The 10285-nt window shown below is 46.6% G+C and overlaps 2 protein-coding genes across 3 annotated transcripts; both read left to right on the plus strand.

The window, feature by feature from the left end:
• The first annotated feature begins 988 nt into the window (after positions 1-988).
• LOC112895167 lies at positions 989-1609 on the plus strand. Its single transcript, XM_025963072.1, has one exon. It carries the CDS (start codon positions 1098-1100, stop codon positions 1356-1358), a length of 261 nt encoding a protein of 86 aa, XP_025818857.1. The 5' UTR covers positions 989-1097; the 3' UTR covers positions 1359-1609.
• Positions 1610-5205: 3596 nt separating this feature from the next.
• On the plus strand, positions 5206-9637 carry LOC112891539 (serine/threonine-protein kinase AFC1-like). Of its 2 annotated transcripts, XR_003228570.1 has the most exons (13): positions 5206-5544; positions 6193-6370; positions 6918-6944; positions 7129-7282; positions 7365-7413; positions 7496-7610; positions 7798-7889; positions 8183-8339; positions 8451-8515; positions 8641-8738; positions 8891-8996; positions 9108-9389; positions 9498-9637. XR_003228570.1 is itself a non-coding variant. In XM_025958428.1 (12 exons), the coding sequence occupies exons 1-12, from the start codon at positions 5434-5436 to the stop codon at positions 9258-9260; spliced, it is 1305 nt and encodes a 434-aa protein (XP_025814213.1). In that variant the 5' UTR covers positions 5206-5433; the 3' UTR covers positions 9261-9447. The 2 variants fall into 2 exon arrangements, 1 of the variants encoding a protein (XP_025814213.1); XM_025958428.1 differs by lacking the exon at positions 9498-9637 and having other exon boundaries at positions 9108-9447.
• The last annotated feature ends 648 nt before the right edge of the window (positions 9638-10285 follow it).

The raw sequence follows: 10285 nt of genomic DNA on the forward strand, positions 1-10285 counted from the left end.
AAGTGGTTTAGGTGGTGCGCCGCCCCAATCCAACCTTCTAAGGTTGTCTGTGTGGTACGGTGTCGATGTCCTAATCGAATATGCTGGTTGTTAGTTGATTTTCTTTAATTTGTCTTTGTTTTACCTGATTATGGTCTTATAGGGAAATAGTCTTTGTATTTTTTTTGCTATAACAGTAGAAACGAACACGTCGTGTGCCGTTCCTTCAAAAAATAATTGCAGATTTGCAAGTACTGAAAATATGGAATAGACGATATATCGAGCTAGTGTATTATCAGAAAAAGGAACTTCCAATAAGAAACCGTTAGGGCAGGAGTTCGATCCGTACCGGCATATTATACGAACTGGTGATTGCTCTTCCTCCGTGATTGGTTTCGTTGGCGGATTCCTTCTTTCGGTTTGCACGTGGGCCTCAGTTAACAACGCCAGAATGGATCATGAGTGCAGCACTAGCCTAATAAAATTGGCGAGCCCGGTCCTAAGATTCCGGTACATACGCTTCGCGAATACCATTTGTTTACCAAGCAGGAAGCTTCCTGGAGACATCGTAGACGAGCAGGAAATTCGTACGCCCCTGCGCTCGCCGGGCAGGCCAGCAGACAGTTCGTGCCAAGTTGATCGCAGCGTGCAGGCCCAGCAGCCAGGGGCCAGCTGCAGAGAGGTCGCACACTGATGTAGAACCTGATGAGGCGCCAGATGAGCACGCAAAGACGCCATCTCCTCTCGCGATGAGGGACCCAATCCCTGACGATATGTGGCATGGCCATGCGAACGCACGTCTGCACATGCATCTTTCGCAAGTCAGCGCCCTCGGGAAGCAGAAACCGTCAGGATGTCAGATACGTATACGCATAGGCCGGCGGCGTGAGCGTACAGATTACTGTACAAATTTCGTACTGGCGAGATGCTCAGCTGATCGTGGAAAAAACATTTTCCTTCGTTCCAGTCTCGAGCATGCGCCGGGCAGGCTATATATAGCGGCCAGTTCTTCCTCAGCTTAGCTCACAATCAGGTAGCTCGAGCTCTCTTTCCTCTGCCTGCTAGCGAGAACAGCCGCACGAGGCCGGGCCTTGTCGTCGTTTGAGCAAGCTGCAGAGATGTCGCAGAGGGCGGGCAGGCACCAGCGGCGGGCGTCGCAGAGCGTGTTCGTGCTCCCGGAGAACTTCGCCCTGGAGGACGTGCCGGCGGCCGTGGCCGAGGGCGGCGTCGAGCAGCGGAAGCCCGCGGCGGCGGACGCCCCCGAGCTGCAGGCGGCCAGGCAGGCGGGGCGCCACCGGCGGGCCATGTCCATGGCCGTCGCCTCCAGGGACCTGGAGATGATCTCCGAGGACATCGGGAGCTACAAGTACGGCGCGTAGGGGATGAACGCGCCCGGTGGCGTGCGTGTGGTAGTAGCGGCTGGTGCGTGCACGCGCTCCTCCGGCTCCGGTTCGTTGATTCTCGGGCCGTTCAGTTAGGTGCAGAAGGAGGTGGCGGTGTTCCGATCGAGTCCGGTGTCCTGTCCTTTGCTGGCGTTGAGTTCCTCGATGAATCGATGCTTCTTCTCTATATCAACGTGTACTTGCCTTCTCCTTGATCTAGAAGTAAATAAAAAAAATCTTCAGCTTCAGTGTCTCAGGTCAGAATGGAGTAACGCACAGCCTTCAGACATCGTCCTGTTTGTGCATACACGCAACCAGCCTGCGAGCGGGCTTTTCAAATGTGCATTCAGCGTTCTGCTGAAGCCATCTGTAATTCAGTAGCCATAGCATTCGGCATTCAGGCTAGAATGGAGTAACCCACAGGCCACAGCCTTCAGACATCGTCCTCTTCAGTACCACGACACGATACAGACATCCAGTCCTCTTCAAATGCGCATTCTGCTGAAGGCTGAAGCAAGGGGCATGGCCTCAGTCTGACACTTTGAGGTGTTGGAAGTCTGGAATAGCTCGTGCCTGACACTCGACAGTGTCCCCTCACCCGCAGGCAGTGCCCGTACGGCGGCAGCGTACGCGTGCTCGCCGGCAAATGGCGAAGCCGCGTTGCGCCTCCGCGAGCAGGAACGCGGCCACGGCCTCGGTCGCTTTGATTTTGCCCGGAACGCTGTTGCCCTCGGAACGGCCGCCGCGCCGCTCGTGTGCTGGTGGAGGCGTCCGTCCAGACTCCGGGCAGCGGCGGTCATGGACCCACGGGGATGGAGCAGAACCGGCGGCGCGCGCGTCTTGTGCGATGCGATTCAGCCGAGTGTGACCAACTGGGCGAAGTCCTTTTCGTGGATGCTGCGAGCACGCCGCATTGCGGCAACGTCTCGGCCGGGCGCGCGGTTCAGCAGTGCATGTGGAGCGCTCGCTTCCCCCGACTCGAGGGCCCGCCCTCGGGCCGTCTGAATTATGAACTCATCTGGTCGGCAGGATTGTAGGAAGAGGCATGCGTAATGTGAAATTCTTGGCGGCCCGTAGTCCCAGCGTGGCAGAACTGGCCTCGGCAGGTCACGAACCACCACTGGCGAACCCGCTTGTATACCGCAGATCGGCGAGTGAGGGGCAATGTTACGTGTCAACGGTCTCATAGCTTGTTTAATACAGATTTATGTATAATTTTTGATGATACGGAGGAGAGAGAACGAGATGGTTGTAGACTAAGATTAAGGATTATGAGACCCTTACTCATCATTGTACGAGCTGTTGTTATACTACTCATAATATTCCCTTTTTACATTCCACAAATTGAGGGATACGATATACTATGAGACAATAAAACGATAATATATTGTAGAGATTATTTGTTCAATCGTTTTAGGATGATGTGTCACTGCATGAGATCGTTTATGAGATCGTCTATTAGACGGTTCCAATATACTTGCTCTCGCTGAGATTAGATGGCTGTTATTGGAGTATCCATGAAAATACTTCAATTTTTTGGGCATTTCCAGTGAGCCCCGCTCGCATTTCCTGCGATCCGTAATGACCGGTGATGGGCTCTGACGCTTCGTGCAATCGCATGCTGCCTCTCGCGCTCGATGCGGCGGCGTAACAGGCATGAGGCATCGCTGTCAGCTTCTCATGGTGGCAAAGTTCGGCGCTCCTTTTTTTTAGCTTCTAGCAGCACGAACAGCAGCTCAAAAATCCTGCAGGAAAAAGAAGTGTTTATTCGCAGAAAGCAAGTTCTCAGCCTCGGGATGGCCTAACTAGCTGACCTTTAGGAAAAGGAGAGAACACCGGGTTCTCAGAGACTCAGACACATCGATGCCTAACGCCGCGCACCGGGCGAAACTTGCCGTTGCCAGATGCCAGCTTGCAACGGTGCTGCCGCCCGCGCCATGCCGCGTTTTTCCTTCGACGGCATGGCGCCTCCGCAGGTCATGAATTTGGCAGCTCCGTTCTTCCGGTCCTGCGAATCGAACGCTCGCAAGACGATACCCCGTGGCCAAACTTCGCATGAATGCATCAATTAGCACTTGATTTGGAGAAAGTAGGTGAAGATCAGGCCTATTTTCTTTCTATATGAAGATGAAAAAAGGATCAGGATCAAATATTTCTGACTTTTGTAGTGCCCTAAGGACGGGTAGTGCCCTATATATCACTTGCAAGTAGTTGGACAGCAAAAGGTAATTGCTAGTTACCCTGTGTTCTTTCCTTCACCAGGATCACCTGGAACAGGAGTTGGAGTAGGAAAACTGAGGCCTTGTGCGGACTCACCAGGATTACTATTTTCTTTCTATATGATTGACTTCCTGTAGTGCCCTAAGGACGGGTATATCACTTGCAAGTAGTTGGACAGCAAAATGTAATTGCTAGTTGGACAGCAAAAGGTAATTTCTATATGATTGACTGAATGAGGAAGAGCTTCTTATTTGGTATCACTTTACCACCATCTGAAATGCACGAAACTCCGATTGGTGGAAGCCAGTCCATGAAGATTCTTCCTTCTCTTACGTGAAATTCCCCTCTTTCGGTAAGCATCCAGTATCTCAGCAAATGAACATTTCTCTAAGCTTATCCTGTAGCTTATACATCGTTTGAAAGCTGCTCCAAGGATCCAACGAATAGCTAAGGTTTGTTGACGATCCCGCCCTTGCTTGAAAACCTAAAAATTGACTTGCATCTTCCCTTATCACACTACACTTTCTCTTCCTTATTCCATTTAACTGAGCTAAGCAACACTTTTTCACGTATTCACCCGAGATATTAGATAAAGCGGTCATATTGATCTGTCGTCTTGTTCTCGATAGGAACTTGCTGCTGTCTTGGTTGGTTTGAGAGCAGGCACTGTCCATATATGCAAAATCGGAGGAGGGTTTGGATCACAGACGATCGGAGATTTTGGATTGAGATGGATGGTTGTGCTTGAAGTTACGAGTCAGGTAATGCTAAGTTGAATCGGCTGATCCATTTTATCCTCTTTCGGCAAAGGAAGTTGGACTTTAGTTAGCTAAAAAAACTGTACCAGCAATGGATCGTGGCCTGGTCTCCTCTTTCTCAACGACCAGCACCAAACAATGCACCAAGGCCACGATTCCACGAGCTTTGTCACTTGCCAACCTGCAGGACGAAGGTGGCTTCTGCCTCCAAGGTCCAAGCACCAGGCGATTGAACAGATCCTTGCTCTGCATCTGATGCCTGCACCCAAAAGGCCAAAACCGTTTCAAAAGTCCATTCAATCTGCGATCTAAGAATCCGCTTTCCCCCGGCCTGGAGATTGCAGTGATCTGAAACCTGCAATTCACAATCTGCAGAGCAGAATGGATTCGATCAGAATACGGTGAGCTCTCTCAAGCAAGGCAACCCCAAAAAGAGAACCTGACGAAGGCGTGCTTAGAATATCAATTTGCCCATGAGGCAGTTATGATATCCATGAGTTATCCAGCGCATGCCTCCATGACACCCATCTGCGAGGAACGCTGAAATTGGAAGAAGGCGAGAGAGGAAGAGGATGCCCAACGAAGCAGTTGCAGAGGTACGGCTGGAAGTTGAAACCGTTTCCCACCAACCGCGGAGGACAGGCCCCAGCCCCCAGGTCTGAAATTTGACGGGAATTCGCAAAGGCTCTTTTTCATAAAAGCCCCGCAAGATAGGCACAAGGTTTGCGCCCGCCCAGTCCACACGGAAAACGCGTCGGATCAGTTAGGGAAATCAAATACGACGTAAACTCAGGGGCTGATATGTAAACGAACTAAAAATGAACTAACCATAGTTAGCGTCGCCTCTCCCGCGGGGGTCAGACCAAACCAGGGTTCCTCGGACGGGACGCGAGCGCAACCAGACCACCACCACCTCCTCGAGCTTCCCCTCCCCCCTCCTCTGCTGCAACCGCTTCGTTTCCTCCTCCAAGTTCCCCCCAAATTGAGCTCCGATTCGGCGTCCCCATCCCGAATCGCGCAGTTGTTCCACCCTGAAAATCGCCGCCGGACTGGACCCGCGGATGGAGTGACCAGTTAGGGTTCCGAAGCCGGCAATGGAGGCGCAGTGGCTCGCCGAGTACCCGCACCAGGGCGCCGACAAGCGGCCGCGCAAGCGGCCCCGGCTCGCCTGGGATGTCGCGCCCACGGTGTTCCAGCCCCCCAAGGTATCGTACTCGCGCTGTGTTGCCGCCTCCTTCGGTTACTGGGCGTGGGGTTGCGGTGGTAGTTTTGGCCAGATCTAGGCGCAGTTTTCACTAGATTTGGAGTCCATATGTTCGATCAGGGCATGTAGCTCGAAGAATTGAAGATTTGTGGTGCGGTTGTTGCGGATCATCATAGGGATTTGGCCAATTAGTTGTGTATTTGGTGGGAGCAGGTCGCTCGTGATAAGAGCTATTTCGAGAAATAAGGGAAAATTTTATGACCTAGGCGTTACGTTGTTCTGGCTTTTGGAGCCTTCTAATATCACTTTGGAGTTGATAACGGCCCTTTTTTATAGAATGCGGAAGTGTTGCAGGGTGAATTTTTCAAGTAAAGGCTATAGACATAAAACAGTTATTAAATCTGGAGAGCTTCACTATTGTTGCACCAATCTATAATTCCACATTAAATTCTGTGGGAATATGCAAGCTTTCAATCAGTGGCTATTTAACGAAATCAATTGCTACTTCAGATAGCATCAACTCATATGACTGGTTTCTAAACATTACACAAAATACAAGAGGCCAGGCTTCAGTTTTTTCTGTACCATTGTGGTCAATTTTAGTTGTCTGCTGTCAATAAGAAGTTTAAATGGCTTGATATTTTTGTAGGCAATTCCAATGCTATATTGTGGGCAGGAACTAATCAATGGTAATTTTGCGACTGCTTTTCTGCCGCCGCCACCAATTTATTACACCGGACCTCCACGGAATCTTTCACCTCCATGGAGGCCTGATGACAAGGATGGGCACTATGTTTTTGCAGTTGGGGAGAATCTCACACCAAGATGTATATTTCCACAACTCAATGATATTTCATTTACGCTCCTTGCACTGGTTGCTTGTTTTTGGTTTGAATCTCTGACCTATAGCTTGTTTAGATGAAATTTCATTCAGATGTTATCTGTTGCTGAAAGTTGCAGTCTTGTCCATGGAGTTTTCATCTCTGTGTTCTGGCTCTACATAGCTTCATGCTTCATGAATTAATCACTAGTTGAATGTAGATTCATGTTTCATCTACCGATCATTGGTTCATTTTTCAGTTTCAAGTAACACATTCTCTTTCTTTTTGTTTTTCTCGAATACGCAGGAGAACCACATATCATTGAATAAAAAAGTTCAAGTAACACATTCATCAAATGCTGTCAACTAAAACCTAAGAAAGTGCTTTTATTATTTGCTCTAAACAGGCTTGATATTCTGTATTTGTCTTAGCCTCTAGATTTTGTTGACAACTGTTTGATCCTTGCATCTGTTCTAGCAGTTCTTTATATTTTTGGTTCTGTTTTGTATGTTATTTTATAATAGTTACTAACGCTGCTCTCCTGGTCTTGCAGATAGGATACTTAGCAAGATGGGTGAAGGTTAGTGTGCTTCGTTTGATCTACTTCAATCCATTTTCTGTTCTGTAGTGATCTGGTTCTTAGTTTGAATGTTTAGTTTCTGTTTGAATTGTACTGGATGAGGAGGCATGATGTTTTATGTTCTCAGTCTCGGTGCTTTCATTGTTTCTATGCTATACTTATCTTTTCATTTTGTGTGTAACAGGGACATTTGGACAAGTTTTGGAGTGCTGGGACTTGGAAAACCAAGAAGCAGTGGCTATCAAGATTGTGCGCTCCCTCCAGAAATACCGAGAGGCTGCTATGATAGAAATTGACGTGCTTCAGAGACTTGGAAAGCATGATTTTACTGGCAGCCGGTAAGAAATCTTCCTCCCTTATTTCACTTATTGACCCTTTTTGTGAGTTGATGGATTTGCATCGATGGTTCTATGCCTGCAGTTGTGTGCAAATACGGAATTGGTTTGACTATCGTAATCATATATGTATAGTAAGTACATATGCATCAAGAAGCCTATCCTTTTCTTGTTTTTGATGTTCAGGTTATGATATCGGATTAATGATCTCTTCAGGTATTTGAAAAGCTCGGGCCAAGCTTATATGACTTTCTGCGAAAGAATAGCTACCGTTCATTTCCGATCGACCTTGTTCGTGAATTTGCCAGACAAATATTAGAGTCTGTTGCATGTGAGTACTCAGTCTACTTTTGCTGCATTTGATGCAATCATCAAGTCTTTTGAATTTCCATCGATACCATTAAATTACCAAACTGCTATAAGTTTGTTTGGCATGATCTTGTCAAGCTGGATTTGCTAGTTCTGATGTGCTTGATTCTTCCCTTTAGAAGCAGCTGATGTTTGTTTTACCTCTGCAGTTATGCATGACTTGCGACTTATTCACACGGATCTGAAGCCAGAGAACATTCTCCTTGTTTCAGCGGAGTCTATTAGGGTGCCTGATTATAAGGTTGTTACTGAACTCCTAAATTGTCACGTGTGTTTCTGTATGACATTTGTCGATTAAGGTTATTTTTCAGAATTTTTTTTTTGCCATAGAATTTCTTATGCGACTCCTTATGTCCCGCTGTGTGCCAATGCCATGTGGGGTCCACCTGTGTCACTGATAATGAGTAAAAGGGATTGTGAAATTGCAAAATTAGGAGTTCATCAGATTCTAATGTGGATGGAATTGTTGATAACATAATTTCATTTGTGCATGGATACATTTCTCTTTCTGAATTCCTTTTGTTTGCAATGAAGGTTTTTATACGACCACCCAAGGATGGTTCTTTCTTCAAGAACCTTCCAAAATCTAGTGCAATCAAGCTTATTGATTTTGGGAGTACTGCATTTGAGCACCAAGACCACAATTATGTGGTGTCGACAAGACATTATCGTGCACCCGAAGTTATCCTTGGTATAATGAACGCCTCTTCACCAATCCATGCAAAATGGGCAATTCACCTTATTTTCTAAATGCCACGAATTGCTTTGTTTGTATTTTGATCTGTGCTACTTTCCTTTTTAGGTCTTGGGTGGAACTATCCATGCGACTTGTGGAGCGTGGGTTGTATTTTAGTTGAGCTCTGTTCGGTTAGTTTCCTAAACCTCTTCGAATCTGAGTACTTGGTTAATCTTTTATCCATAGCTGTTGCTACTTTGTGGTGTTTGTCTTGATAAGTTCCTCTTGCATTTTTGGTTTTGCATGATAATACTAGGGCGAAGCTCTCTTTCAAACTCATGAAAATTTGGAGCATTTGGCTATGATGGAGAGGGTCTTAGGACCCTTGCCAAAGCATATGATTGTCAGAGCTGAGTATGTCTACCAGTCCTTTGCTATCCTTTTAATGTATTTTACTAATTTTTTAATAATCTTAGATGATGTACTTCTAAGATGAGGCAGCTGATGAGTTCCATTTTAATTCTTACCCCGATTAGCTACTCACATTGATTAATGCTATTTTACAGTCGACGTGCTGAAAAATACTTCAAGCGCGGAGTAAGGTTGGACTGGCCAGAGGGGGCGGCCTCACGAGAGAGCATGAAGGCAGTCTGGAAATTGCCTCGTCTGCAGGTACTCTGCTTTCTGATGTAGTTCATCTGTTACTCGTCCCAAATTTTTTTCTTTGCTCTACTGGCATGATGGTATGCCTTTTGAAATGTTCTAATCATTCAACCCATGCAGAATCTTGTGATGCAACATGTTGATCATTCTGCTGGAGATCTAATAGATCTTCTTCAAGGACTTCTTCGGTATGATCCTAATGAGCGCCTTAAAGCACGTGAAGCTCTACGACACCCTTTCTTTACCAGATGCATCAGAAGATGTGGTTTCTGAGGCTATACTGAGATTGAAAATCTCAATGCTGTATTTCTTCATTTTGATGTTTAAGAACTACAAAAAAAGTGGAGATGTTCTACGAAAAATGAAATATGCTAACTTGCATTCTGTTCAATGATGTGAAAGGTAATTGTTGTATATAAGCAGAGTTCTACGTCAGTTGATCCATTTTAACTGGATGTTATTTTCCAATTCTTACAAATTTCTGTCTTCATTCAAACTAATTTTTGCCAGACCAGTCAGTACTAGCAGGTAGCATGCAGAAATCTCTAACTAGGTGGAGTCAATTGATGATAAGTGGGATTCCAGTGGCTTGCATGGAAGACTGGTACACTATATTTAATGGTGGTATTCGGTGAGCATACTTGTCAACAGGTAATCATTTTTGCGCGCATTTAGAAGTTGAGTATTTCTTGTGCAAGTTGGCAAGCCATGGATATTTTGGTTTGTTTGTGTTTTTTTTTGTCTTCAAATGCGCAAATTTGGTCCAGACACAAAACAAGTGCACCCAACTTGTTTGGACTGTGACTTCTGCTTGAGATTGGCCGTTGTATCATGGTCAGGCTTGGTTTGCACTGAGCTTTAGTGTGACGCTTGCTTGAAAAATGTGGCAGAACCAACCTGAATTATACCGGCTCAAGTACGCGAGTCTTCACCGAAGGGCTACCTCGTACTTCAAACGGTATAAAACTATTGGTCTGTCGGGTAACGTCCCGATAAACCACCGAACGCGGATCCAACAAGGTACCTCACACGAAGGTGAGTCCAGAGATACAATGCTAAAATATCTTACACCACAGGCAGTTATATTACAAAAATGTACAAAACATCATTAGCTCCCACGGAGGAGAGATTATTACAAGACACGTTTTAGTTTTCAGTCAAAGCAGCGGAGTTTGGAAAACGTAGACATTGTACACGTTGTTTATTACAGATATCATGCTAGCCCTGGCATGATATCACTCGGCGGAATCTGTGTTAGCCGGGGACGGATCCCAATCAGGCAAGGGGTAGGGCCACGG

Source organism: Panicum hallii, chromosome 5, assembly GCF_002211085.1.
Source record: "Panicum hallii strain FIL2 chromosome 5, PHallii_v3.1, whole genome shotgun sequence".
In the NCBI taxonomy this organism is placed as follows: domain Eukaryota; kingdom Viridiplantae; phylum Streptophyta; class Magnoliopsida; order Poales; family Poaceae; genus Panicum; species Panicum hallii.

Bases quoted from the DNA above. Each gene is read 5' to 3' on its own strand.
- LOC112891539 (XM_025958428.1), top strand. From the start codon at position 5,434: ATGGAGGCGCAGTGGCTCGCCGAGTACCCGCACCAGGGCGCCGACAAG. The intron at 8,340-8,450 runs GTATAATGAACG...TTTCCTTTTTAG, and splicing joins TGCACCCGAAGTTATCCTTG to GTCTTGGGTGGAACTATCCA. The intron at 8,516-8,640 runs GTTAGTTTCCTA...TGATAATACTAG, and splicing joins TTTTAGTTGAGCTCTGTTCG to GGCGAAGCTCTCTTTCAAAC.
- LOC112895167 (XM_025963072.1), top strand. From the start codon at position 1,098: ATGTCGCAGAGGGCGGGCAGGCACCAGCGGCGGGCGTCGCAGAGCGTG.